Raw genomic sequence first — 25934 nt, 5'->3', positions numbered from 1 at the left:
GTATTCAGAAGTATTTTAGTTCTTTTATTCACTGTACTTTCTTTGAGAGATGTGACATAAGAGGAGTAAATGCAATGTCTAAATGACTTGTTTTGCATTGAGAAGCTGCTGAGAAGCTGAATAGTGGCAAAGTTGTGGAGAACATCGCCCTCAAGTGGCCATTTCTCTACTGAAAGAAGGGCATCACACACTTTGAATCAACTGAGATAGCATTAACTCCCATGTATGCGATATCCTTAGAGAAAGCTGCAAGTTTGAATGCATTTAATAACAGGTACAATTTTTACAATGTTGATGCTTATTCTTGCCTCAACAACTAATGCTGTCGCGACCTGGACTGGCATTAAGGCCCAAATGTTGCAGTGGAGCTGCCAATTAAAAGCATTAGATGTCGTAATATTAAAGTAAATAAAATAGGGCGGATCCATAAAAAATCAAAAGGTAAAAGTGAAAGGTATAAAGCCAGGATGCACTGACTAGACGAGGTCACGCCTCGCTTTTTCTGTTCTACTGGATTTCTTAATACTGCTTTTGTGAAATAGCCCCCAGGTGATTTCTGTGATTAACACACCTTTATCTAGTCAGGGAGGACTGATCTCTGAAATAAACAGATTTCCCTTTTTAAACCCTGAGCGGACTCTTAGTTTGAGTGGAGTCTGAGCTCCCTACCTGAAGAAGTAGGTGGTACTTGAGGACTCTCTGCATCGGGACAACCAGCAGGTCCCTCAGCGTAAACTTCCCATTGTTGGCTCTCTTTGAGCACTCCTGCATCAAACACAAGACGCATATTCATAACAGCATGAGTGACAATGCATCACTATACAGATGACGTAGGCATTACTGGGACGGGTCAACTAGGAGACAAACAATGTTCACAACCAAATTGTCATGTAAAATTGTGAATGGAATATTTTTGAATCCTGGCAGTGTATCCTGTTCTGTTTTATAGTTTTATAGCACAAACCAAGCTCAGAGTTTATAAAGACACAAGTTAACACACATTTTAAACCAACAGTTTTGTATCTTACAGTTACTTTAATTTGTACCACATACAATCAGCTATTTTTTATAAATGTATTGTAGCATAGTTTTTCAAGTTTCTTAAAGCTAGATAGAACAAGATACATAATGCAATAAAACCTGTAATGTAATATATGTGTAGTGCACAGAATTAACACTAAGGGCCGCTGGTGAACATGATCTCAGTACAATGGGGAGTGTGTACATGTGCACTATTCAGGTGTCTCACCTCAAGCTTTAGACGGACATCCTCTTTCTCTTTGCAAATGAGGTCTAACACAGCAATAGCGATCTCCACCTGACTGCAGTATATCCCATAAATGAGAAGTCTACAATGCAGAGGAAAGACAGGCATTGATGAGTGGTGATTTTGGATTAGAGACACTGTACTCACTCAAAATTAGAAAGGGCAATATGTTGCAATCATGTTGCTCGTGATAAAGATGGTATCAAGGGATTCTCTCAAAAGAATCGGTTGCAAGACAGTCATCTACATTACATCATGATATGACTGAGAGAATCATCCTTGCTCTAATGTGTATCATTTTCTAATACTAATCTAATGTAATCCTGGAATATATGAAGAACTGAAATAGAGAAAACTGCATTAAATCTGAACCTTTTTAACACACACAGCAAGATGTTCATGCCTGTCATAATTCAAATGTATAAATGACAAATGGCTAACAGCCGGTGTGCAGCAGAATGGATACACAAGTGAATGTGTCTGATGTAAATGAAGTCATCATGTCTGTCGTAGTATTTATTGCAAGACAATGTATTTCAATGTAATGACAGAAAAATGTAAGAGGAAAGTACATTGATATAGTGAACCTGCACACGTAAAGCGGATTACTGCAACTCACAGACTGTACTTTCCTTGAAACCTAACAAGTTTTCATGAATACCTCTCTTTGTAGCTGATGAAAATCTGGTAGAGATTTAAGGCATTTTTGTTTAAGATGGAGTCCTGCACGTCGACCATCAGGCTCTTGTGAACTTTAACCAGGTCCTGCATTCGGAAAAAAAGACATCGGTATAATGGATATGAACATTTTATTTCCATGTCATGTGACAAGAAGGGAAACTTGTAGGACTTACTGGAATGTTGACGAAAACTTTGTCGATTTCAGCCACAGAGAAAAAGTTCCTGAGAGGATTCAGGAAATACTGGAGACAGAAACAATTGAACACCTGAATGAAACATCACAACGCCTCTCCTCAGATTATTTCACTAACTAAGTGTTTAACTGGAACCAGTGAACCATATGAAATTGTAAAAAAAATAACAGCTGAATATACAGAAACAAATGACAGACATCTCATCAGATAGTCAGATAACAGGACCATAGCAGGGCAAGTTAAGAGAAATGATAACTGGGACTTTCCTAAAATGCCTAATTTAAATGACATTTATGAATGAATTGTCTAATTTGCAGATGAATCCCTCCCCCCCCCGCCCACAGATTTATGAATATGAAACAAAGAAAGTCATGTGTTTTTCCTGTCTGAACATATGATGTCAGTGCTCGACAGAACAGGAGGATGTTAATGAACCTTCTCGATGGACTCCAGGGTCTCTGTGTATTTCTCCTCCGTCTGTTTGATCTCCGTGAGGCAGCAGCTCCGGACATCCACCTCTGCCTGCTTCTAGAAAGACGCACACCTTAGAAAATTTTGCCTGAACAGTACTTCCTTTCATTTTGTTTATCTGCAGACACTGGAGATTGCACTCAGAATGCTGAAATGAAACATCTGCATTTAGATGACATCACCAAAAGTTCAAAACGCTAATACTTTTTTTTTTTTTTCTTCTTGTAAAACTAATTATTTATAAACAACAGTATTTTTAAAACAGCATGTGCCCACTTCCTACTGCGTGCATCGAACTGCAATATGAATAGATGAACGGCCCACATAGCTGAACAGGGAAATTACTAATATGACATATGATTATTAAAAATATACATGCAACATTTTGCCCCCCAAAAATATGTAATTCCTTTGAATCATCATTAATGACCTACTAGAAGTGTGTGGAGGTGTCTGTATCCACAGCTGCTTTGTCACGTCTAATAGCACATTTTGCTGATCATACATCTGTACCTTCATCAAGGATAATTTTGAAAACTGGACTTTTACTTGTAACAGAGTATTTTTTACATTAATGTATTTTTACTTTTATTTCAGTTATGAGTCTCTGTACTTAAAGATATCCTGATGTTGAGTTACAGAAGAGGATTTCACTCACCCATTTGTACTAGTCTGCCAATGTGTACCCCCTGAAGAGTGTGTGTGTGTGTGTGTGTGTGTGTGTGTGTGTGTGTGTGTGTGTGTGTGTGTGTGTGTGTGTGTCTCTCTCATTGCGGTACCAACCAAAGGGGGCTGCTGCTCATTCCTCATGAGGTCTTCATAGATCTCTCCACCTGTGTAGTCTTCTTCCAGCCCGTAGACCGCTGCATACAAGTCGTCCTCATCATCGGGGGCATTCTCACTATCACACACACACACACACACACACACACACACACACACACACACACACACACAATTGTGAAAGCCATGGGGCAACCATTTGTGAATAATGGAACAGATGTCATGTCAAAACATTTACTGGCAACAGCCTTTCTGTAGTGTATATATCATTCATCATATTCATTAACTCATCATAATCACTGCATGTATTAGATAATGAGCATTCAAAGAAAACATGCTCTGAATATAACTCTAATGTGACATGAAAATAATACAAATGTGATTGATGTGGGTGGTATGCAAGAAGTCAGCAAAAACATGCAGCATTACTCATTTGTTCCCTCTGACAGTAACAGAGAAACGGAGCCGAGCCATTTACCAAAATATGTGGGTGTCCAGACCCCTGGAGAGCATGGATAATGATTCTGCTACAGAGCTAAATAATCACCAGTAATGGCCCCGCAGAGAGGAGCCTCATACATACTCAATCAAGTCTTCCAGATTATTGTAAATGTCCTCGTCTTTGAGGCTTTCCTCTGTGGGAAATGGCCTGGAAATGACAGCAAAGCAGTGTGAGGCTCAGAGTTTAACAGAAAAATCACGATGAAGAAAATACTACCAATGAGTTACTTTTTGCAGGAAACTAACTGTTGATGTATTGCAATGTTTTGAAGCATCCAGAACAGTCTAATATACTTTTGTACAGCATGAGAAGGACATAAATTGGTCCACAAAATCAAATTGTATTGAGATGGAGATCTGCAATTCGCCCATTCTCACATTTAGTGGATGCCAAAATAAAAATAAAAAATACATAGAGCATTAAAATACAAAATATAAGTCACAGGCTGATAAACAACATCCTCATGTATGTCTTTTCTTTATCTCAGGGTATACTTGTTTTTTAAAGAAACATTGCTCTAACAAATTGCTCAAGTGTTTTGTTAGTTTTTTTAAATATTGGGTAACTTACTTGATTACTCCTTGCTGCGCAATAGCTGTGTAGGAGAGCTTGGATAGTGTGTCCATAACCTGGTAAAATAAAAAAGTGTGTTAATTAATACAGGCACAAAGAGGGAGCGGGAAAGGGGGAGACGGAGAATGCTATGCTAGTATCATGACATCAGGAATTATTGTAATACATACATCTCAAATGAATCTCTTCATACATCAATGCAATAAGCACTCCAGCAGCAACACACCAGCAGCGACTTAGCATCCAACTGGCTACAGCATTGGAAACATGTCTAACACCATAAAACTATTTAGAATCCATCTGCTGAGACAGCAACAACCAATATCTCAACACATCGGTTACTAATATGAAAAAGTCATATAGGGAACATTGCCACTGCCAACCAACTGGGGACCTCGCTGCATCTCATTTTATCTCTCTAGCACTATCAAATAATCTCTCATCTAATACTATCTGAGAAGGGCATAAAACATTGCAAAAAAATATGTTTTATAAATGCAGTAATGGTAGTATTGGTGGTAGCTATTGTGTGTGCAACAGCATTTCTATGGTTGCACAACAAGCAAGGAACAACTCTCAATTATTTGACCAAAATAAGACTGGAGTAGCAGGAATTCATTTTCAGATTTTTAAAATGACATATGTGCTGTGGTAGCGTTGTTATGTAACAACGTTTGTAGTGCGTGTATGTCTCAAAGTGGGTGGCTTCCCTATCGAGTCAAAAATGTGCAAAAATGTGCAGCATCGATGGTGCTGAGGTGGGCCCAAAGGACGTAGCAGAAAGACAGCTAGCAGCTGGTTACCTGGTACAGCACCCACCTGTCCTTCAAGTGGCCGTGCCTTCAGTTATGATAAACTGAATTTTGTTATTATTTTCATTATTATTATTAGTTATATTATTTACATTATTATCATTTGTATTATAATGATATTATTTTTATGCCAATAAATACGATTTGAATGAGACGGACCGCAGACAGAGAAAGACACGCATCATCTGCATGCAATGGTCCGGCTTCCTCCTTTGCATCTCATCTGTGTATGTTTGTGTGGTTGTGTGTGGTGGTTGGAGGGGGGTGTATGAGATAGAAGTGAGAAGTATGATGTACAGATCTGTACCGCAACTCGGCTACAACTCAACTGCACTAATAAACTAATATGCTGAAACCTCTACATGCTGCTTGCATCGCCAATATAAAATCTTATCAAAATTACAACTTCCTCACTTGCGTTAATAGAATAGTCACTTTTTTCAAAGTCACATTTGAAGTAAATAAACACATTACAATTTGCATGGGAAAAAGTACAGCTTTAAAACCAACAACCAGTGTATGTGCATTAGTTGTACATGTTTGTGCCGGAAGTCTTCTCACATAAATGAAACTGGTGATCCGAATTGATTTGAATCTGTGCTATGATAATAATAATTATTGTGTTCCTTTAACAAAGTCCTTGCACACTGAACATAAATGTATCCACTCAGATACAGGATCGTTACTGATCAAACAAACGAAGCACAGGATGTCGGGACATACAGTATTGGCATCGTTTAATGTGTATGTTTTGCTACGCAAATGTAATAATTTCTTAGCGCTATCGCCAAATTATGCCCAGATAAACTTCATCATTTATCATCAAAGTTTCAAGTAACAATGCTGCAAAGGACTCTCTTGTCGTTAAAGGGGTTAGCTCTCACAGCCTGTCTATCTGCACTTCATCTCCTCTTCCTGTGTGAATGAGTGAGAGAGCAGCTTTAAACTGCAAAAAAAGAGGCTCTGCATCTTCACTAGTTATTCATGATAGATGGAACATTGTCTTTCCTGCATCACAACAAAAAAAATCTGCCTTTTAAGTCAGATCATTTCACTTGTATACCACTTGCAGCCCTAATATTTATATTTACTTGTGTATCATTTTCCAGTCCTAAAGGTCTCATTCAGTCAGTCGATTCAAGAAAATTATCAGCGTTAGAATCTCCATTGTCTTTTGCTTTGACAACATTATGTATTAAGAGTACAAATTACATGATCAATCTGATTTCTGTGGCATTTTTGCAAAAGGAATAACTTGTGTTAGTCTTAAAAACAAGTGGTTCTCACACCTGAAGTCTTTGATGATAGTGGGGCCTGTTTATGAAGTCTATCTTAATTCCCCAGAGCACCATGAAAAAATTGTAAAGAAATTTGAAACATCATGTATCATGCATTAATCAAATGTGCATGCCATGTTTTAGCTAAATTATACAAGTAAGAGTAATCACACATATTAACAATAAACTATATGTAAATCTCATAGTGTTTAGTTTTAGCGCAAATTAAAAAGGTGTCCTGTTTCATTAATCCGTACAAAAACTGAGGAGTATTTAATGAGCTTCAGAGGATATTTGGATTGTGTTACTTTCAGACAGCCAGGCTCGCTGTTTGCAGTCTTTAATCTAAACTAAGATAATCACCCCACAGCTTTCCGCTTCATATTTAATGTGCAGACATCTTCATCTTACACAAAAGAGCAACTAACCGTTATTACCATAACATCGATCGCTTTCTTTGAGAAGAAAACCAAAAAAACGCCATTCAATGTTACATTTCATTTTCTCTATTCACATCATTTTAGTAAGCAAACATTTGGCTTTTACAGTCAAGATTGACATCATGTTATGTTGAGGAAAGAAATAAACACATGTCAGGCTTCCAGGCTGCTTACTGCAGTCAGCGTGGCTGTTCGGGGGGAAGCCGGTAGTAACTCAGCAGAGGAATGTAGGTTAGAGAGCTCTCGCTAGATATCCAGTGGACTAATGCTCAGTCTACGAGCAGAGTTGGCACACCTCGAACCGGTTGGATTAGACTGGCTGAGATTTGAGATGTTCTCTTTTGGATGTTTTCTGGAAAATAGGGAAGAGATTGAGGATTTCTTGTTGGGCTGTACAACCCTTCCTGGAGCCCATCCAACCCAATCGCCAAACCTGCAGACACCCGTATTCTTTAACTAAAAACAAGCTTGTTTGTTTGATGAACAACTCTTGAACATGACTGAGATTATGCAGCCCAGCTTGTATGTACTGTACACATTTGTACGCATGGGAGGCAGCACCTCCCATGCAGGATTATCAGCAGCCAGATTAACTGCAAGCTTCTGTAGAACACAACAAACTGAAAGAAAAGAGAGTCTGCTTGGGAAACTGCACGCGAAGCTAAATATGCAATCCCTCACACTTATAGAGAGAACCGGTCTGTTCTCTGCAGTAAATTAGGCATTTTAATCACATATAATATGCCTGACTAAAGGATATATACCTTTTGCCTGGATTATTATTATTTTAATCAAAATATGCTAACATATACCTGGAGTTCTCAAACCACCTGCGATACTGTATTAATTATTAAAAATAGATGAAACATCTGCGTTGACAAAATAATAAAATGTATTCGAAGAAAATATTGTACATAAGGGGTTGTAGTTAAGCTAGATTAATCTTTTTGTAATGATAATTGCACTTTTACACACTTAATATTCTCTATTTTAATAACAGTATCACTGCATATATCTCTTTTATCAGATGTACTAATACAAAGAAAAATGCATTCATACTATATATCCCCATAGATAACCCAGAGATGCTGAGGCAACTCATACTGCGCCGAGGCAAAGTTATGCACCAAAGGCACTGACCAAGGGAATTGAGAGAAGAAGACTGGTTCAGCGTGAGTGTGCTTCAGTTAAATCAGGCCCCTTTGCTGCAAGAGTCCACTGAGGAGTGCACTACAAACCCACTGACCTGGTAACACCGTTTACACTCACTGAAACCAGCTCCCACAATAACGCAGCAATAAAACAAAGGCGACTAATCCCTCCAGAAGTGCGTCAGTAGGTGGACACATATTTAAATGCATCCATATGCTACAATGTGCAGATCTAGTTTGCAAATGATGACAATCAAATTAGTTGTATTAAAGAGTTCATTAAATTGTTTCATACAGCATTTTCTTTACAGACACCACTGTGATTAGTTTTGACAATGCAATATGAATTAGCTATTTTGCAAACAATAACACACTTTTAACATAATTTGTTCTTTCTGACTAAAACATCTGAAAAATAGAGGAAAATTGTCAAATTAAATATGAATTAGACAGACAGCAAATGTGCTCATTCAAACTCTTTCTCTGTTAAACCGCTAGTAAAAGTAGAGTGTTATATCCAGAAAAGCTTGAATACTTTCATAAATCATTCCAACTTGAGAAGAAGGTAGCTAAAAGAGGGAAGGAGAACAGAAAAGAACAGAACAGAAGAAATAAGTGCATTGTTGAAGAATATCGTCACACGTGAAAACATAGATGAGGGTATTACCTTTCCAAAGTCTCGAACATCAAAGAGATCGAAGGATTCAAATAGGTCCTTTTTCTTCATCCCAAACACCTCATAGCAAGAAGTCAGAAATGTACGAATATTCTTCAAGCACAGGAACTGCAAAGGGCAGAAAATGACACATAATTTAGTATCCTTTGTCTCTGTATAGCACTTACAGAAATATGTGCCTTTTTCTATTTGCTAGAATCATCTGAGGGATAAAATGTTCATTGGATTGTTAATAACTCTAGAAATAACTTCTATGGTCAGTCCCTCCAAACATAAAAAAAACAAACATATTTTAGTCGTACCTATATGGAGATTGTTTTCACTACAATTGTTTCTTTTTGAATTTCCAACTTTATTCACCTGAAACAGGTGCAAACATTAAAATGGCCAACCAAAACCGTGTCTCACATTTCTCAATGCTCACAACAGTGCAATAATGTTTTGTTATTGTTGTTGACAGCATGGCCTGTGGAATAACTAGAGTAACAGCGCTATTGTTTCTGGAAAGAGATACTTATACTGAGATACTGTTCAATGTTTTAAATATGTTTAATGCCTTCAGCGTCACAAATAAGCATAACACTTACGTGCTTCAATTGCAGCATCTTGAGTGAGATAGCTCCATCTGATTACGAACATACGTTGAAAATGTTTGTTTTTTTTGTAATTTGAAAGAACCAACCATTTAAGTCTTTGATAAACCAACATTAACACCATAATGCGAGCACAGAAAACTTGACGCTGCCTTAATAAAAGGTGAAGGTGAACAACACACAGCAAACTGAAAGTGAAAACATAAAGCTTCACAGTGCAAAAAATAAACCACGAAACATGTGCTCCTTCGATGTCACTTCCTATGAGGATCTGTGGCTCCGTGGGAAGAGTGGCATAAAACATAAACATATTTTTCCCTTTTGCACATTATTAAGTGATGGCTAAGTTGAGCCTGAGCCTGAGTTGATTCTTGAGACTAAATAGACTCCTATTTTATCACAGCAGCTCATCAGGGAGACGCCTGTAATCACGCCACTGCCCCCCTGAGGCCCTGTGTGCCTGCAGAGGAAGTGCATGAACATGGTGGCTTTGCACCACTCCTGATTACAGTCAAAGCCCTGGTGCATATTCACTTTTTGAATAAACACTGCACCCTTTGACACACACACACACACACAAGTCTTCTTTGGTATGCTTATATAGATTGCAGGGGGGTTAATGTCGGGTTGATTGATTCTGTGTTTAGTCAGGTTCTTGATGCTGTTTATTTGATATTGCACTATCAAGCTTTTGTGTTGTAATTTATGACACTATTCATTAACTTGCGCTCATATATATATATATATATATATATATATATATATATATATATATATATATATATATATATATATATATATATATATATAGATAGATAGATAGATGTCTAGCAGCACTGATTTGTCTGAAGAGAAAGTCTCTCTTGAAAGATTTTCTTTGAATATTCCCTTTTTCCACTTTCTCTAGGAAAGAATGAATAACAAAAGGTGAGATGACATTGAGAGACAAATTATTTATCATTTATACATATGAATTTCACTTTCACACTCTTGCAACCAGGCCAATATGGTATAAATAGCACTTATGGGCACATTTTCACTACAGTACACTGCGCTCTCTCCTGTAGTCCATTACCTTCGTGGGCTTGTTTCTATTTCCAAGATCGTAGGTCACCAGGGCACAATATAAAGGCCATTTAAAATCTGCCCACTGACACACATGCCTTTCTCAAACATATTCAGACGGCCTACAGCTGGAGGCCTTGGCTATTCATTGTTCCGCACATTATGCCCTGGTTTTGCTTTTACTATCAAGAGGATGGAAGAAGAGTGGATGTGCACGGACAGAGCGCATACACAATAATGCAGTTTATAAGCAGGATCAAATGCACTGCTTGGGAACCGGCTTTTATTCATTACAGAATTACAAAGATTTTTAAAAGAAATTTGGTCAGTTTGACTAGATGTCTCCATTTATTTATGTCAGTTTTTGGATGGTAAAATACAATATAGTTTCTTTGCTTAAATGATTTTAAAGAAATCTGTGCAGCATTGCAATCATATATTTATGAAAACAACTCAAACTAATTTAAAATCTAACATCTGAAAAACTACCCTTTTGAAGTCCACTAAAATGTTGTTGTTTTTTTACTAATGGGTCCTTTGCCCTTGATGTTGGAGTGTTCGGAGTCTGACTAGATGATACATTTGTCATATACATATGACAAATGTATCAATGTATCATCTAGTGAGACATATCATTCTTTTAAGAAGACCTAATCACCTGCAATGTTGCCTGAATGTCTGTGCATGTCTATGTGGTTCTTATAGCAACATATTACAAGAAGATTATTTGTGAGTTTAAGTTTAGTTTTAGAAGATATATTTCTGTAAACATCTGTCTCAATTATACCAAGTAAAATGTGGGTTTTTTACCACATTAAGATTCAATTAGTTTTTTTTGTTTTATTAAACCTATATTCAATCACAAATATAACAGAGACATCGTTTTGAGCGTTTGTTCATAAGTGTAAGAAATCACAAAGTCTCCTATGATAGCCAACTACACATGGCTTCAAACTCAAACGCAAGCAAACTATGAGCTGCTGCACACATAGTAAAAATTCCCGAACAAATGGGTGGATCAAAGCCCGGATTTTATCAGGCCTCTCCAGTGACAATTAATAATAATTAACGAGAGGTCAAGCCTTGGATCATCCCCTTTGGGTTTCACAGGCTAAGGGACATAGTGCTACCTCAGTAAATCAAAAGAGATTCAATAGCTCAGTAATATTTTTGTAAAGGGTCCACAATGAGTCACTTTGGACTAATTAAAAGAAGCAGACTGATATAGACGTGTCCAAATGTCAGTTTGACACAGACACAAATGGATGGCTCTATGGACTTGAACATAATATGTGACAGATTTTCAATAAACAAAGGCTTTCCTTTAACCTCACTATTTTGATAGATTAATTTAAGGGGAAACTGGCCTCACATACCACATCAAACGTTTAAGAACCCTTATATAAGGCTTCTTTGTGATAATAAGTTGAATTTGACAGCGGTTTTGCAGTTTCTCTGCACACGTTACGACCACAAGTTGTTTTGAGAGCTGCGCATAAATGATTAGTCTACCTGTGACATCTGTGGCCTGAGATTGATCTCCTTCAGGTTGATAGTGTGAGGTCTCAAGTTATTCAGCAGTTGGCAAAGCAGCACCCCGTCCCGCAGGGTTTGCGCCAGGTCGAACACCTGCGCCGTGTCCGCAGTCACCCTGTGGTTGGCGGGCAGCACGTTGCAGCTGATCAGCCAAATCGCACATTGCCTCCAGTACTCCATGTTGTCGGAGAGCGGTGAAAACAGCGAGTTAGGGCCAAAGTAAGACTGCGCACGGCATGACAGCTGCGCTCAGCGCCGTCCGCTCGTCTCGCCAAACTCCAGCATCGCCTCTGGAGGACGCGGGGAGCTGCTGCACTTTATGAGCGCTGCATGGGGGCTGCGTGAAGCCTCTCTGAGGGCGTGGGCGGACTTCCCCCTTCCTTCTTCTGTCATATTTCTACAGAGGTGGTCGTAAAAAAAAAAAGTATTTCCCTTTCATCGTCAATGAAAGAAGCCCTGTAAAACTCGCTCGTTCTGAAACTTCTAATGTGTTTACGGTGTTTTATCAACGCAGATTATTTCCACGTTTCATATTTATGCAAATGCAACTTGATTTCAAGGTTAACATGTGCATGGGGTTGATATAGTTTTTCAACTTTATACGAAGCTCCTCCAGCTGTTAGCAGCAATTGAAACATTTCACATTGATGCATTGATGTTGGTTTCATTGTATCTATGGAGCTCAAACTAATAGTATATTTCATTGTCAGTCAATCTGTATTACTATTTCAATTATTTCTGAATGATTATTCAATAAATTCAAAAAATGCTTATCAGATGTTCCCATAAAAATTCAAATGTATAGTAATATAAAAATGATAAAATCCTCAAATCATCAGTTGACGATTTGCCAGATAAATAACTTAATCAACAGATTATTAAAATTGTTGGCAGTTAGTGTTTTGTTTGTCGACTAACTGGTTGAAAGACTAAAGATTTCTGCACTTACTCTATTACTCATATACACAGTGTATCTATTTTTATGAAAAATGCTGTGTGTTACAAAGTAATCCTTTCCCCACTACAGTCTCCCACTCTCAGCTGACATTCCATGTGGATTATAAACAGCTTTGACAAGTGACTATGAGTTCGTTGTGGTGTGTATAGTTGGTGTTTCTATAAGTTAGATAGTAAAGAATTAAGGGATCTAACAGAAATAGGGAGAAGGACATCCTCCTTGCATGGGATTTGCTATAGATCACTGTCATTAAGCCCATGACATAAACACAGGAAGGAAGCTGGGGGATCCCATCTTGTTTCACACTGAGTGAGGGAGCCAGATGTTTCCTCAGACAATCAGCAGGCTCATAAACTTCTACTTAAGAGTAAGATAGGTAGAAAAACTAGCTCTCGTTATTACTTAAATGCAACAACAAAAATCACAAAAACACAGTTGAAATACCCACCAATGAACTGTCTATGGTATAATATCCTTGAAAATAAATTGAGGACAACAACCCATATTCAAATTTGGTCAGTCTCTGCCATAGCAGCAGCACTCTTTTAGAGGGATACAACCTATGGGTAAAACACATCAGAGTACTCAAACACCATTCAAAACCAACATCTAATTTATTGTCAGATTTACAAAGCCAGTCATGTTGTGAATTGTTCTGAAGCTTAAGTTAGATAATAACTGGTAATTGGACGTGATAGAAGGTAGAACAATGTAGCACTGAAGGTAGACACGTTACACTGCAGGCCAGCAGCTTCAACTCTGAGCCTCCTTTCTGCCCTTAGGCAAATTCATTGAAAGCTACCATCATCCAAAACATTTTTTAACAATACATAAAATGACTAATGTTAAAGTGGTTGCTTAGAATGAAAATGTACAAATAAAAAAAAGACTGCTTACCTTTCCATAATAACTTTAGAAAGTATAACATGTCTATGGTGGCTAAGAAATCTAAAGCAGGTTTAAGACTAAAATAAGATTGTATTGCTTAATCCCACTGCCCTGTCCTGAAGACGGTGAGAAGGGCTAGTTGCTTTAAAGAACATCATTATTAAGTTTTGTGCAAATATTTCCCATATTCCTAAATCAACGAAGCGACCTACATTATTGCTCAGAGAATTGGACGAAGTCCCCAGGGGCTGCTGAGCCTATCGTCAAGAAAACTATAAGAAAATTGTATTCTAAAATGATGACTTAAAATATAAATGAATGTGGAATGTGTTCAGTTTAATTACATTAGTCACGATTTAAACTCAACACTTGATACATATGGCGTTAACACATTAGGTGATATGTCGTGTTTATTGTTATTTATTATTAGTATTATTAGTATTAGCAGTAGTAGAAGTAGTATTAGTAATATTATGGTGTTTTTGTTTTTTTGCCTCACTCCTCTGTCAACTTCCGGTAGAAAAAAACGAAGCGAGCACGACACCGGAAATGGAGCCCCCAAAAAAGAAACTGAACCGTCAAAACATAAACAGAGCAGCCAACCTTGTGTGAACGCAGTTAGCTATCTTTACAGACTGTCTCTTACAACAACAACACAAACGCTGTATGCACGCATTCCTCATGTCGTGTATTCACGGCCGAAGAACTCCGAGCCGAGGCAACCAAGTTAGCTCAACTGCAAAGTAGACGGGTGGAGAAAATAAATCTACAATAAAGATCAGGACTGAACTAAGAAGTACGCCTCGTCGGGCCTTCGAGTAAAGGTAACGCGAGCTATGCTAGTTAGCCACGACAAGCGAGGCTCGCTGCTTGTCCGCGGTGTGACCAGCTGTTCGGTTGTTGACCAGAAATATTCAGCTTCAATGTCGGTTCGCCTCCCGCAGGCAGCTATAGCGTGAGCTCACGGTGACAACAGTGTCGGGTAGTCGCGCACTGCAGGAGTACGCGCTTAAGCCTCACAAAGCAAAACACGGCATTAGTCGGGCCTGTGAGACCGCGACCGGGCGAGTAAGTTTGTCCATGTCGCGACAGACGGGGAGTAACATTAGCCCTGGCTGTTCGTGTGGGCGCCGCGGGGCTAACGGGTAAAGTGCGGCGCTCAGTGCGGCGTCTGGAGTGGAGCGCATGCGATGGTGTCGGTTACTGGTGCACACACGCGTTTTCTGTCACCTTGATTTGAGCCCCTGTTGTTATTATTATTTTTATGTTGCTCAATAACCCCCCCCCACCCCTCCTGCTCAAAGGTTCTCCCCTCAGGTCGACGAAGGACATCGGATACATAATGTCTGAGGCCGACGAGAAATCCACTGCTCTTAACGGTAAAGGATCAGTGCAAAGAAAACCTAGCTGACTTTATTTATGCTGACCGTAACTGTGCGAGCTTTCCTGCTCAACATACAGTTAATCAGAAGACGTGTTCGGTTTTACCAGGTAGCTCTGAAGAAAAACAGCCAGAAGAAGATCAACACAAGGAGCCAGATGCCTCTGGAAGCAAAGGAGGACAAACACAGTCTTCTTCTGAAGATGGTAACTCCTTTTAATTACTTCAAAATCGCATGCTGCTAACTTTGATATGGTAGAAACAACCCTACAATATGCATTTTAACTTATGGTCATATTTAAAACTATATATATCTTTACCACAAGGAAACATTGGTGTAGTTTACAGTAGTAGCACACTTTTTTTGTTGAATCTCTCAGTGAGACTACAGTGTCTAAACATGATCACGACTGCGCCTTACCTATGTAGCTCCCAAAGACACAGGAGAGGCATCTGGAGACAAGCCAATGCCAGATGTGGATGGAGAGATGCGTCGCAACAGAGAGAGAGAGGAGGAAGAAGACACAGACAGCATGGATGGCAGCGGTCATTACTCCCTGACTGAGGATGCGGAAAGAGAGAGTGAGGGAGGCAGACGGGAAAGAGCAAAGAATAAAGATGGCGGAAAAAGGGCTGCTAGAAAGAGGAACAGACCTGGCGGCGGCACCAATCACTCCACCAGCTCAGATGAGGATGAGGATGAAGATGATGACGATGAAGAAGATGAACAGAAAGATGATGATGATGAAGACGACGATGAGGCGATGGAGGCCTGGCTGGGAGCAGAGGTCTGTGACATGCGTGGCCCTGTGTGGCAGGCGATACCATCACTGCGCTCCAGGGAGCTCGGCAGGGACTCGCGGCAGTTTGTGAGGCGCGCGTGTGGAGCCCGTGGCCTCGTGCAGAGGCTGGAGCTTCAGGGCCGGCTGGAGAGGCACACGGGCTGCGTCAACACTTTGCACTTCAACCCCTCGGGCACACGCCTGGCTTCAGGCAGCGATGACCTGCGAGTGGTGATCTGGGACTGGGCTGTCCGTCGTGCTGAGCTGGAGTTTGACAGTGGGCACAAGAGCAATGTCTTTCAGGTAAGGGGAAACAAAACCTCTTTGATTTAACAATACGGGTTAGTGAGTACTTACTCAAAAGGGCGTCAGTGGCTAATCAAAGTGACTATTGTGGTCAGAGACTTCTTCTCTTTTCCCTGCCCTCAATGTACACAGGCAAAGTTCCTGCCTCACAGCGGAGACTCCACACTAGCCATGTGTGCTCGAGATGGTCAGATCAGAGTGGCGGAGCTGTCTGCCACACAGCGCTGCAAGAACACCAAACGGGTCGCACAGCACAAAGGGGCGGCACACAAGGTGAGTGTGTGAATGGAAGTGTTGGGGTGTCTGTGCCATACACTGCAGCTCTGCTTAATACATGTATGTATCTATTATTAAGTACAGTCTCTCATCTGTGTGTGTTTTTATGCCTGTCCCATTCTTGTGAATGCGATTTCTTAAAATTTTGCCCAAATGTCCACTTGGACTGAAGAATGAACATATTTTGTTGGTCAAGGTCACTGTGACCTCACATCTGTCCCATTCTCATAAATGAGTCATCTCATGAACGCCTGAAGGGAATTTGATTACATCTGGCACAAACTTCCACTCTGACTCCAGGATGAACTGATTAGAATTTGGTGTTCAAAGGTTACTGTAACCTCACAAAACATGTTTTTGGCCATAACTCAGGAATTCCTATGCACATTATGACACAATATGCCCAATTGGATAAGATTATGACGCTGTGACTTTTTTTTTCTCAGAACTGGAAGTAAACTGCAACTTGACTGGTTGGAGGAGGCATGCAATCTCTCGGATGTAATTCTAGTTTCTACCCGTTTTTGTTCTAGCTGGCTCTCGAGCCAGATTCCCCCTGCTCCTTCCTGTCCGCTGGAGAGGATGCTGTGGTGTTTGGTATTGACCTGCGTCTGGACCGTCCGGCCAAGTGAGCGATACTATTATTAAAGTTTACCAAGTTCAAAATATCATAAACCACAACACGATACACTGGTATTGTTACAACTCTGTCCTGTTTAGGCAGTAGTTTGTAGTGTTGTTGCGCAAAAATATCCTGTCTTTAGTTCAGTGTTGGTGGACATCCATTTTTTAATACCTTCCTCGTTGACAGTTTTACTGTGTTTTTGCCTTAAGCCGTAATGGTGGTTAAAACATTCCCCCTTTCTAGAGATAATACTCCTGTTTTTCTGTCTCCTTTTTTACATTTGTGTGAAACAGTAAACTGGTGGTTGTAAAGGAAGGTGATAAAAAAGTGGGGCTGTACACCATCTTTGTCAACCCAGCAAAGACACAACACTTTGCTGTGGGCGGAAGAGACCAGTATGTGAGGTATGAAGCAAGTTGTGCGGCTAATTCTGATTATTTATGCATCCAATGCTTGCTTACTATCTCTTAGATTTTACTTCTGAATTCCTTTTTCTGTACTCGCTTCCTCTCCTCCTCACCTTCTTTAGGATCTATGACCAGAGAAAGATCAATGAGAATGACAACAATGGTGTGCTGAAAAAGTTTTGTCCTTCACATCTGGTATCCAGTGAGTCCAAAACCAACATAACCTGCCTTGTGTACAGTCACGATGGCACAGGTAAAACAAGTTTAAAGTTCTAAAAACATTACATTTAAATATCTCCTTTTTGTTATGAACAGATTTGAGAAATATCGAAACATTCGGAATCCTACATGCTTGTTTCAATTTCTTAAAATGCAGAAACTTTTGCCCTTGTTACCCTTCCTGATGCAACCACAATGCAATATCAGGGACACTCAAACAGAAAGCATGCGTGTGCTCTCATCTTTGCAAAACACCAGTCAGGTCAGATTGAGAGCCGATTACAGAAATTTACTGGGGTCCAATAAAAATATATTTGAACGAGATCAACAACTTAGCTGAACTGTGAATAGTTCTCCACGATTTATATATATAAAAAAAAAAAAGCTCAGACCATCTTCTGACTTGCTGGCATTAAAGAAAATGAACAAAAGACCCTTTTTGTCCTCAGAGCTCCTGGTCAGTTACAATGATGAGGACATCTACCTGTTTGACTCCAACCACAGTGATGGGGCAGACTATCGCAGGAGATACAAGGGACACCGCAATAATGCAACAGGTTTTTTATTTATTTATTTATTACAGTAATGAAGTAGTGCCCTTTGCATGTACCCACAGTTTTAGAATTTTAACATATCAGCTGTAGCCCAGCTTCACGTGCACTGTACTGGATGACTGCTCTTTTTGCTGTTGCCATTAACTCAGTCAGTGGAGTCCTTTTTTCTTAAAGTATGCAGCAGTGCTGAAAAGAGATTCTGGTTATCACACAGACTGACACTGTACCATCCTCCCTCATCTTCACCTCTTTCTCACAGTGAAGGGGGTTAACTTCTATGGGCCATGCAGTGAGTTTGTGGTCAGTGGCAGTGACTGCGGACACATCTATCTGTGGGACAAGTACTCTGCTCGCATCGTCCAATTCATGGAGGGAGACAGGGGAGGAGTGGTGAGTTAAAGAGGGGGAAAGATACATGTATTTGTTGGGTTCAAAGATGACTTGGGATAGGACAGGCTGCATCACTTTTGATCATTAGTGCTTCTGTAATGTCTGTGTTTGTATTCAGTTATATTCTATTTTTGATAAAAATCAACTTTCACTATGTACAGGTTGTATTTTCTTTCACAGTAGAGTTTGATTTTTGCTCTCGAAGACATCAGTCTTCACAATATTCTTTTTCAAACTTCGGCCAGCCTCAATTTGTCATTGCATCATCATGTTTCTCTACCCTCGACATCTACAGGTGAATTGTTTGGAGCCACATCCCCATCTTCCAGGTATGGCCACCAGTGGGCTGGACCACGACATCAAGCTGTGGGCCCCCACAGCTCAGAGCCCCACAGGACTCAAGGGTCTAAAAGAGGTAATCTATTCTGTGTGCGCACAGGTTTGCTCGCTTTTATTTGTTTTGTTTGGTTATCAGCAAACATAACAAAATAAGTTGACCTGACTGATATGAAACAAATCCAGTTTATTGAGAAGTTTTGAAAAGAAATGGAATGTGTATCAAGGACATGTTTGCTCTCCGTGCGAGCTCCTGTTCGCCAAATTCCCACCTGTTTGTTGTGTTTGTCAAGGTGATGAAGAAAAACAAGCGGGAGCGCGATGAAGACAGTGTGCGCCATGGTGACCAGTATGACACCCAGCTGCTGTGGTTCCTGATGAGACACATGAGGAACAGACGGCCTCAGAGGGTGAGCTCTCAAACTTTTCAACAAATGGACATTTGTTAATTATGTTTTTGGGTGAAGAGTTGAAAAGAAGTGAGCATTTACCTAACAGATGGAAAAAAAAAAAATCTATATCCTATTTGTTACACATAGGAAATTATAGGATCCAGAGTCTGTCTAAAGATCAAAATATGTTTCGCCTCTGCTTTGATTTAATGTTTTTATCTGTGTTCTTCCGATTTTATGAAAAGGTAATACTATATTGCTGGAGTGCTCCTTTAAAAAGTATGTAGGATGCAGTTGATATTACTATATTGGGTCTTTTGGGAGGACCCTTTCAGCCCATAAAGAGTCTCATTCTAACTTTTCTCGGTTCTCCTCGTCTCTGTCTCGATGCAGGCCCGCCGAGAGGGTGCAGACACAGACACTGACGAGTCCTGGAGCTCTCCAGATTCCTCTGATGAAGAGGAAGGAGGTCCAGACCACGTTCAGTGCATGTCCTCCTGAGCAACACGCGTACATACATGGATACATACACACACACTTTATTGCCCTTGAATTGATGCACATATGCACTATTGGCACACTCAAACACTGACGAGCCACAGACTTGTTTTTGTTTTCTTTTTACACACATCCAAACTCTTACTAAATTACGTACTTTTGAAGCAGAGGGACAGAGCCTTGTGGCTGGTTTTCCATCGGTTGTGAGTGTGCAAATGACGACTACACACTGCATACACACTTTCAGAATCCTGCTTTTTGAGAATTGTACAAAGAGGTTTAATGAGTGCTGGCATCCCTATAAACCACTTGGAGACTCCTGCTTGTGCGTACATTATCTATATGCTCTGTCTAGCCCCAGAACAATGTACTGTGTGTGTGTATGGCAACAAGCACCTCCTCTTGAGGCAACCTGTAGGACACTGTACCTCACAAGCACACAATTCTCTCTTAGTGACACACTTCTTGCTCTGGAGCTCTGTGCTGATGAAGGGAGTGTCAAGGGCTTAGAATCATACCAACAAACCATCCCCTAAATGTGACTTCCTTCCAGATTTGAACTTGTAGAGGGACCCCCCCCCCCCCAGTCCCCTCCCTGGATCGCCCCAGTCTCATGCTTATGTCTTGCCCTGAGCTTGTGCAGCTAGTTGCATTTTTCACATTTTCTCTCCAAGGACTACTAAATCCCTACATGCTGCATCATCCGACATGCTGCCCTCAAGCTACTCCCGCCCCTCTTCTTTCATCACCCTCCCCCTCACTACTGAGTGCACTTTGAATCAGGGATGCTTTAGTTTGAGACGGACAAAATGTGCACTGAGTGTATGATTTTTCTTTTTTTTTTGGGGGGGGGGGGAGCTGTCGTATCCTTCATTGGAGACCTCAGTGAAGTTTCGTTTATTGATTTATTTTTTGAGTGGGGAGATTTTGCGCTTAAACGGATGTGGGGATCTGCTGGGGAACTTAGTCATTTTAAAGAGCCAGAACCGACCTGGATCAAATCCCAATTGAAACACTGCCGATGTGCTAATTGAGATTGGAGTAATAACCATGTGGTTCCTGAAATGCTTCTGTGATGCTAACGGTCTCAAATCTATTGCTGAATGACGTCTTTCAAACAAACATTTGAACTCCACGACAACTCAAAGAGGACTGGGGGGGGTGGGGTCAAGATGCTTGCCGGTCATTTGTTGTGTGAGAGCGATTAAAATCCAGCTTCTCTCATTTTCTATGAGAACTCTAGTTAGTTGAATTTATGTACATATATAAATATATATTAAAACTGTAAAAACAAAATCAACTTTAGCAAATGCTGTTTGACTTCAAAAAAGAGAAACAAAAAAGATGTCAAAACATTTGATAGGCATTGATTCAGAGGTTTATATTCTATGAGGACAAAGTACTTTTAAAATTCAGAGGGGGGAAAAATAAGTTGACTTCAGACACCATTTTTCTTCAGTTTTTCCTTTTATGAATGACATCCTTCTGTTATGAGCAGAATAGCTGTTGAGTATTAAAGTAATGATTCGTTTTCTTGTTCAAGAAAAAGTGTTTCCTTTCTAGAGCTTCATCCATCATTTGACGGTTATTTCCAGATTTTCCCACTGGCTATTTTTGGCATCTTGTATACATAAGGCATTGATGAACTTCTTTTTTTGTCCACTGCCTAATATTGCATTCTACCAGTTGAGTTGGAAATATGTACGATTCGTGCAATAAACAAAAAGACAGTGCTCTTCATGGTCTCATTCTGTGTTGAATGGTTGTAACATGCCGCCTGTACTGATTTATCTGTAGAGACTTCGGTCACGAGTTTCGCAGAATGCCAGAAACATTCACACAAAGTGATTTTAAACTGCACTTCAGAAAAGACAGGGTCTAAAATGACCTCAACCCCAAAAACACTGGAACCTACATGTCCCGTAATGCAACTTAGTAGCACCGTGCGTCAGACCCTCCCTGTCTAGTTAAAGCTCATGAGCACTTCTGTATATCCCAAATCTTACCATCGCATGGCTACCGTTAGGTTAGGACATCTCTAGTTTTTCTGTAAATTGCAATGTCTCCAGAATAACTTCTGTCAATGGACATATTTTTGCTTTATAATGTATTTAGTCTAATACATGTTATTGTGTAAAACATTTGCAACATATCAAAAAAGAATTTGTCTGTCAGGATTTTCTGGGATAAAACAGGTGTTAATCAAATTAATGATGGCTGAATTTCATTGAGCTACTTCTGGTACTGTGCATGCTGGCTCCCCGTCAAAGCCCACTGGGACATTTGAATAATGGAGCACCTGTGCCGTTCCATCAAAGATAATTCAACTCTGGAAGAAAAGACCTGTTGTATTAATGGATGTTTCAAGCAGCCACCTTTTTCCTCCTAGCCGTTTCCAGGGAGCTGCTCATTTATAGTACATTGGTTTTCCCATTAAAACTTGATCCAACGACAGATTGAAACTTTCTGGAAGCAGTAAATAATTTAAGACCGGTTGTTTCAGGCAAGAAAGGAAAAGAAAAACCTGTCAAATGATCTTGACGATGTTTTTATTCAACAGGTCTCTTGAGTGAGACTTTAAACTTAATACTTGTTGGCAATCAAAGCCTATATTCCCCACACTTGTTAGCAGTGACATCAAATCTCCATCCTTGATGTGATATGAAAAGGCCTTATTTCACATGAACAGACTAACACAAATAGTTGACATGTACAAACAGTGGTGTCTGGTCTGCAAGTCTGACTATGGTGCATTTTCTAGTTGGAGAACCTGAACTGACGCACACAGATAACAGTAAACTAGTTCTCCAGGCTGGTGTAAAGAACAAAACCAGTTGTAAAAAAATATATATATATATTGCCAGAACACATTTCAGACACCTGTGAAACTAAAGACAGCTTCTTTCTCGTGACTCTGACATCTCATACCATCGGTCTTACTTTGAAATCACAAGAACAGTAACTTCATAAGACAGCCGATGAAGTGGGAAACCAAAAGAACATGTACATGTTTTAGAACCAAATAGCCCTTTACAACTCAATCCCATTCATGAAAGTAAAATATGATTACTCGATACGACTTCCTTGTAAAACAAATAAAGCAAATATCTTTGGGATGAGTTGCTTATCTTTACAGTGAGCTAGTTTAAATCTCTCAAACACAGGAGGAAACTGTTGGGCAGGAAGCCCACAGCTCGTACATGTTGGGAATGTGATCTAGTCTATCAGATACAATCCGCACTGACATAGTGCATACATAAATATTAAAAGAGGCACTATCATGGGCTTTCACTTGTTGCCTCAATTATGCTAATGTGCACACACATCACAATAAGAATCTGACAGCACAAGAGCGTCAGCTGCGTTATTCCTTGTACTCCAGGAACTGCTGCAATCGTTTCCGGTGCTCTGCAGACATCTTAACGGCACTGAGGATTTAAAAAATATATATATATTTTTTTTTAAATGACCATGATATTATTTTTTAGGATTTGAAAAAAGTCAATTTTAATGACAGGCCTTACTTTAAGTGATTTCCAAAGGTGGTTGTTATCCTGTAGATGGCAGTCTTGAGAGTGGCTCTGAGAGCAAAGCGCAGTGTTTTGTGAGTAGCGTCTCCCATGCTGCTGGCTGACCTGACGGGCTTACTGGAGGCATGAGGCAGCTTGAAGTGTCGATCTACTGCCTGAAAACAAGTAGGACAGCAAACAACTGCTGTCAGCGGGTGCACAGTGGTCTTGTGTCGGTGTCAATATGTACAATTCCTGTTGCCCTGATATCTTGGCTTCTCGTAAAACAGTCTTTTACATGCAAAAACACTTCATAGCACTTTTAAATTCAGCCCGACTTGCATCAACAGAGTGAATGTTAATAAATACAAATTTCGATACCTGAATTTTGCAAAGATACAGAGAAAACAATACAATACAGCTGGGCGAGGACATGTGACAGCCGTAACTGTTTTTAAGTCATTGTTGCTACGTCTATGTGTGCTCTCAGGGTGGCTCCGGTAAACCACGACAGCTTACCTCGAGTAAGATCAGCATGCCACTGAGAATACTGGGCAATGTAGTCTGTACAACACCAAACTGGTCTTCTGAGTAGGAGGCTTGAACAAGGTAAGACAGTCCTGGAGGAGGTATTATTAGATATTAGAGGACATAATAATGTACATGTTGTATCCACAAGGACAGATGGCATCCATACCAAATGAAAAATCAAGTCCAACATCTCTTCCCACCTTCTAAAGCCCAGATGTGAGCCTGGCTTTCTGCAAACAGAGCTTGACTGGAGGCTTCTGGAAGCTGTAAGAAACGATGTTAACTTGTACGAGCTTTCCACTGAACAGACAAATACACAAATACTGACATATTTACAGTAGACCGGTGAATCATAAAATTGCTAGATTGGGGAGGTTTTAATGAGACTACATAACATGCATGTGTGATCAACGGAAGATACGTGAACCTCAGGAAGCAAAACAGACTAACCAAACTAGTTTCTACAAATAGGAAATAGTGCAATGCAAGAGCAATATTTGGCAGCGAAGAACTCATCAGCACTACACTCCTGATATAACAAGGACATGATTTCTCAACATTTGATTGGTACAAACCCTGGTTTTATAGTCCTCAAGTGACTTGCAAGTCAAGTGGGTTACGCAAATCCTTATATCAAGCTTTTAAAGTAATTAGTAACACTGTATCGTAACAGCTCGATGAATGGAAAAGAGCTACATTAATAATGTGTGCACAATTAAGCCCAGAACCAGGAGTTAAATTAGCGATGATTGGAGGGTGAGGTTGTTAGATTTAGTCAAACTAAATGAAAGTCTACCGTGTCAGATGAGAGCATGCAGGGAGCCCCTCAGTGTCTCAAGAAGACAGCATGCACATGCCACACATCCTTACCTTGTTAAACAAATACATTATCAGCACGCGTTTTGCCAAGAACTTTTTAACCTGAATGGGACAATTAAGTATAAAGTTGTTTTGCTTTCAAAACTACACAACAAAATGGAACACAAATGTAGAAATAATTGCTTTACAGACTTAACAGTGGGTGAAACAAATATTACAAAGCTGGAGGACCACTCCATCAGAACCACAGCAGATGATGTGACCGTTACATTATAAAGCAGAGGTAATCATCAGTAAGCAGGATACAATGAGCAGTGTTTCCCTTACCATTATATTAGCGGGGGCCCACGCCTGAAGGTTGAGTTAATTTTGTTTAATTTAATTTCTCTATAGCGCCAGATCACAAAAGTAATTTAAGGTTCCCTTTCCAACAGAACAGGCCTACACCTTGTTATTTTATTAAACAAACTAAATGGCCTTACGTTTTCGCACGCAGCACGCAAGCACGCACGCACTGTTCTTCTAAAAGCCCCGAAAAATGCACTGCAGTGAAAAACACGTGCACACTTTGTGGTCAGTAAAATAAAAGAACAACATGTTTCTGTATTTTTGCATAAAGCAGAGATGACAAGATGGATGTACGTCAACTATTGTTTTCCCAATATTAATAAATGCTAAGTATGAAAAGCCTGATGTCAATTATGTTTAAACATTAGTATATCTATTGTATATTGTAATTATGTGTGGCAACAACAAGACTGACGTACCTGCTTTTTTCTGTTCTGAAAGAACAGAGCCAGGCGACTTGGTTTGGACGGCTCTTGCTTGGGACTGGGAACTGAAGCAGGGGATGCTGGGGGACTGCCATTGACCTGTGAATCTGCACAGAGAGACGCTCAGTAAAAGAAGAGAAAAGCTCAGATAACTATTAATCATCCATCTACGACTAAACTTACACAAGGATACCCTGACCTATAAGTTGACATGCCAGCCATGTTCAGTGATTTGAGGGAAATAAATAAAGCATATAGAAAAGGGTACA

General features: G+C 39.9%; 3 protein-coding genes across 3 annotated transcripts in view; 1 reads left to right on the top strand and 2 right to left on the bottom strand.

Annotated features, from left to right (window-relative positions):
• Nucleotides 1–12201, bottom strand: part of LOC306739165 (guanine nucleotide exchange factor VAV3-like) — a gene marked incomplete at both ends in the record, with an annotated part of 40311 nt that extends 28110 nt beyond the window's left edge. Inside the window, 10 exons of the mRNA XM_079221130.1 lie at nucleotides 670–765; nucleotides 1250–1349; nucleotides 1929–2032; nucleotides 2122–2190; nucleotides 2578–2670; nucleotides 3397–3514; nucleotides 3980–4045; nucleotides 4469–4527; nucleotides 8819–8935; nucleotides 11998–12201. Of these exons, the coding sequence (XP_079077256.1) occupies nucleotides 670–765; nucleotides 1250–1349; nucleotides 1929–2032; nucleotides 2122–2190; nucleotides 2578–2670; nucleotides 3397–3514; nucleotides 3980–4045; nucleotides 4469–4527; nucleotides 8819–8935; nucleotides 11998–12201 (1026 nt within the window). The remainder of the gene's footprint in view (nucleotides 1–669; nucleotides 766–1249; nucleotides 1350–1928; nucleotides 2033–2121; nucleotides 2191–2577; nucleotides 2671–3396; nucleotides 3515–3979; nucleotides 4046–4468; nucleotides 4528–8818; nucleotides 8936–11997) is intronic.
• Nucleotides 12202–15209: 3008 nt separating this feature from the next.
• dcaf8 (DDB1 and CUL4 associated factor 8) lies at nucleotides 15210–21766 on the top strand (the record flags this gene model as incomplete). Its single annotated transcript, XM_079232340.1, has 12 exons — nucleotides 15210–15246; nucleotides 15359–15454; nucleotides 15678–16333; nucleotides 16469–16609; nucleotides 17146–17240; nucleotides 17531–17641; nucleotides 17767–17897; nucleotides 18313–18420; nucleotides 18677–18807; nucleotides 19103–19222; nucleotides 19437–19553; nucleotides 19929–21766. 12 exons carry the CDS (start codon nucleotides 15210–15212, stop codon nucleotides 20034–20036), a joined length of 1851 nt encoding a protein of 616 aa, XP_079088466.1. The 3' UTR covers nucleotides 20037–21766.
• An 866-nt stretch (nucleotides 21767–22632) lies between these two features.
• Nucleotides 22633–25934, bottom strand: part of ndc1 (NDC1 transmembrane nucleoporin) — a gene marked incomplete at its 5' end in the record, with an annotated part of 11173 nt that continues 7871 nt past the window's right edge. The window contains 6 exons of the mRNA XM_079217927.1: nucleotides 22633–23461; nucleotides 23558–23718; nucleotides 24062–24162; nucleotides 24274–24337; nucleotides 24944–24994; nucleotides 25660–25772. Coding sequence (XP_079074053.1) covers nucleotides 23398–23461; nucleotides 23558–23718; nucleotides 24062–24162; nucleotides 24274–24337; nucleotides 24944–24994; nucleotides 25660–25772 — 554 coding nt within the window. The 3' untranslated portion in view covers nucleotides 22633–23397. The remainder of the gene's footprint in view (nucleotides 23462–23557; nucleotides 23719–24061; nucleotides 24163–24273; nucleotides 24338–24943; nucleotides 24995–25659; nucleotides 25773–25934) is intronic.

Source organism: Taurulus bubalis (genome assembly GCF_910589615.1).
Source record: "Taurulus bubalis genome assembly, chromosome: 1".
Lineage (NCBI taxonomy): Eukaryota > Metazoa > Chordata > Actinopteri > Perciformes > Cottidae > Taurulus > Taurulus bubalis.
This window is presented reverse-complemented; position numbering and strand designations above follow the sequence as displayed.